General features: G+C 42.8%; 1 protein-coding gene across 1 annotated transcript in view; it reads left to right on the forward strand.

Moving 5' to 3' along the window:
• LOC107731100 (piezo-type mechanosensitive ion channel component 2) overlaps nucleotides 1-2,913 on the forward strand; it is a 173,300-nt gene that overhangs the window by 130,345 nt on the left and 40,042 nt on the right. The window contains 2 exon segments of the mRNA XM_016542086.1: nucleotides 1,930-2,049; nucleotides 2,202-2,417. Of these exon segments, the coding sequence (XP_016397572.1) occupies nucleotides 1,930-2,049; nucleotides 2,202-2,417 (336 nt within the window).

The following is a 2,913-nucleotide window of genomic DNA, read 5'->3' on the forward strand; positions in this document are numbered from 1 at the left end:
GACGGGAGCCTGGACGGGTGGGGCGGCCTGCCTACGCCCAGCTCCACGGCGCCGCTTGCTGGAGGCTGCTGTGGATGCAGCGCGGGAGCAGGGGCGGACACGGGGCCACCCTCGGCGACGAGCAGGCTGGGGCACTGCAGCCGGCGGACGGGCGGAGGCAGCAGCTGCCCGCCGGGCAGTGTGTCTACTTCTGTGCAGCCGAGAGCTGCTGAGCCAAGCTCTCGACCACGTCGCTGAAGAGGCCGGTCTGGGACACAGGGGCATTAAGGAACCGAACTTTGTCGGCGTCCCTCATATCAACCAGACACAGCCAGAGATGGTGCTCCTGGACCACAAGTGTGGACATCGCACGACCCAGAGAACTCGCCGTGACCTTCGTTGCTCGGAGCGCGAGGTCAGTAGCGATTCGGAGCTCTTTCAGAACTTCCGGATCATGACCACCCTCGTGCAGGTCCCTCAGTGCCTTGGCCTGACTCTTTGAAGAGGGCCCAGCATGTTCCATTGATGGCTCAACTGGTTGCGAATCGCTAGAGGAGCGATGGTCCCCCAAGGGTTGGTTCTCTGAGGGGTTTGCCACCACTGTAACCCTCAGACCACCCGTGCTACTGCCCGAAGTAGTCCACACCTGGCTGCCGCCAGGACGAACACTAGATCGCAGCAGAGGCAACGGAGCTCCGCCAATCATGGGCCCCCTCCATCTTAGGGCCCTGGGGCTTCAGCCCTGCCTAGACTTTATGTTAATCTGGCCCTGATGTTACTGTTCAAATTAGATTTTCTGGTTAAACTTCTTATTTTGGACATACTTCCAAGACGTAGTATCTCTAATTCCGAAGTACAGTGAATATACACACTGATGCGTTGACTGACAGCCCACACGTACACCTCAAAACATTAGATTCATCCATGCTTGAGGAGCCATGCCGATGCACAACCCACGTAAAGAAGATAATTCCGCAAATAACTACAACTACAAACTACAATAAAGACCATTTAAATTAAAAATAGAACATGCACAACATTGCAAAATTTGAAATTATTCATTTAAAAATGGATCAACTTGATTAAAGATCTGGGGACTCTAGAATTCTATATCAACTTAACATTGTAGCTGAGCAGCATTGCATTTACTGTAGGAGTCACGGAGGAGGAATGCAGCACTCCAGAGCCACCACTACAGAGTCTCGCCCCATCATGGCCCCCATGGCAGAGTCCTGTCATAATTCCTGTCTATGTTCCGCTGTCTTGTGTTTTGCCGGTCATTGTTTCCTGTATGTTTTTGCAAGTGATTGCTCTCCTAGTTTCTGTCTGTGGTTTGTACCCTTGATCCAGGTTTGGATTATCTGTGTTGGTGTTTCCAATTAAACTTGTGCTCGCATGTGGATTCTCGCTCCGTCTTGCTCCTGCTTTGGTTACAAAGTAATTTTAGAAATCATTTTATCATTATTATTAAAGAAATCCCCACCCTTGAAAAGCCCAGAATTCCACAGATTGAAAGTGCTGAAAGGCTTGAATTTCACACTAATAAATCTGTGCAAATCATGTAAAGAAGAAGAAGGGAAAAAAGGTAAAACTTTCTGTAAAGCCTGTTTCTAATGCATTATAAGGGCATTCTTAATGCATTATAATACATGCCTAATGCTTTAAAAAACGTTAATAATGAATAATTGTAACGAGGTCTTAATAATGTGTCAAAAGTAAACATACTGTTCAATAACCACATATCTGTAAGTATTATAATGTATTATAACTGTTGGTATGATTATTTATTTATAGACTATACAACATTTTATAAGGATTTTATAAGGCATTATTAAGAATTATATGTTTTGCTGCATATCCTGTTTTACTCTGAAATTTGCAATATTATGAAAATAAAATGTTTTGCTAACACTGTTTAATGTTTAATTTACCTTTGAATGTGTTTTTCAGCTGCCAGACTGATGACACACTTCTAATAACACGCCAGTCAACTCAAGATGACTTGGATGCCTTGGACCTTACTGAAGTTGATGTTGCCCAGTGCTGCCAAAATAGAGATGTCATGACAGAGTAAAGATCATTTATTTATATTTTCTCACCAACACAAAAAAATAGCCACTTCTTGTGCCTTGTTTAATTCATGCTTCTTATAATTTTAACAAATATATAATAAGTTTCTAATAGCACACACCCAAATTTCTGTTGTTAATTTTTTTCTTCAGAGATCCTGAGGAAAATAAAGTGCTGAAAGATCATGTTGATAGATTTGAAAAGGTGAAAGAGGGATGCACCAATGAAGAAAATGCACCAAACTTTGTGCTGCCAGAATTTCCAGAAATGAATAATCTGTACAACACCAAAAATGAGGAGTTTCAAGAGCCCAGAATGCTCAGTAAAGAGACCAGAGCACTTACTGCCAGTGAATTGCTGCTTAACAAGTGAGATGTGCACACACATGCATGATTGTATTTCCACTGTCATGGTAAAAAAAAACAAAAACAGTACTTTTGGTGATTAGACTTTATCAATAAGGGTCAACAGGCTATTCTTTGGCTAGACTGATTGTTCTGTGTGCTGCTTTCAGATGAATCAGCTCCACTAATATTTCACAACATTTCACCTTTCTGAACCTTATGTTTTGTGATGTTTAAATTATCGGAGGCACAGAGTTCTTGTAAATGATACTACTGAATGATACTTTAAAGGGGTGGTTCACTGGTTTTTTTCTAGGCTTGATTGTGTTTATGGGGTGCAGTCTAACATGTGTTAATGCTTAGTTTTTTAAAAACAAGCGTCCATGTTTAACGCTTCTCATAGCTATGTGAAAATAAGTGTATAATTGGAACAGTTCATTGTTGGAACTGAGCTGAATGAGAGAGAGAGAGAGAGAGAGAGAGAGAGAGAGAGAGAGAGAGAGAGAGAGAGACAGGGAGA

Source organism: Sinocyclocheilus rhinocerous, unplaced genomic scaffold, assembly GCF_001515625.1.
Source record: "Sinocyclocheilus rhinocerous isolate Xijiao unplaced genomic scaffold, SAMN03320098_v1.1 scaffold2264, whole genome shotgun sequence".
Classification (NCBI taxonomy): domain Eukaryota; kingdom Metazoa; phylum Chordata; class Actinopteri; order Cypriniformes; family Cyprinidae; genus Sinocyclocheilus; species Sinocyclocheilus rhinocerous.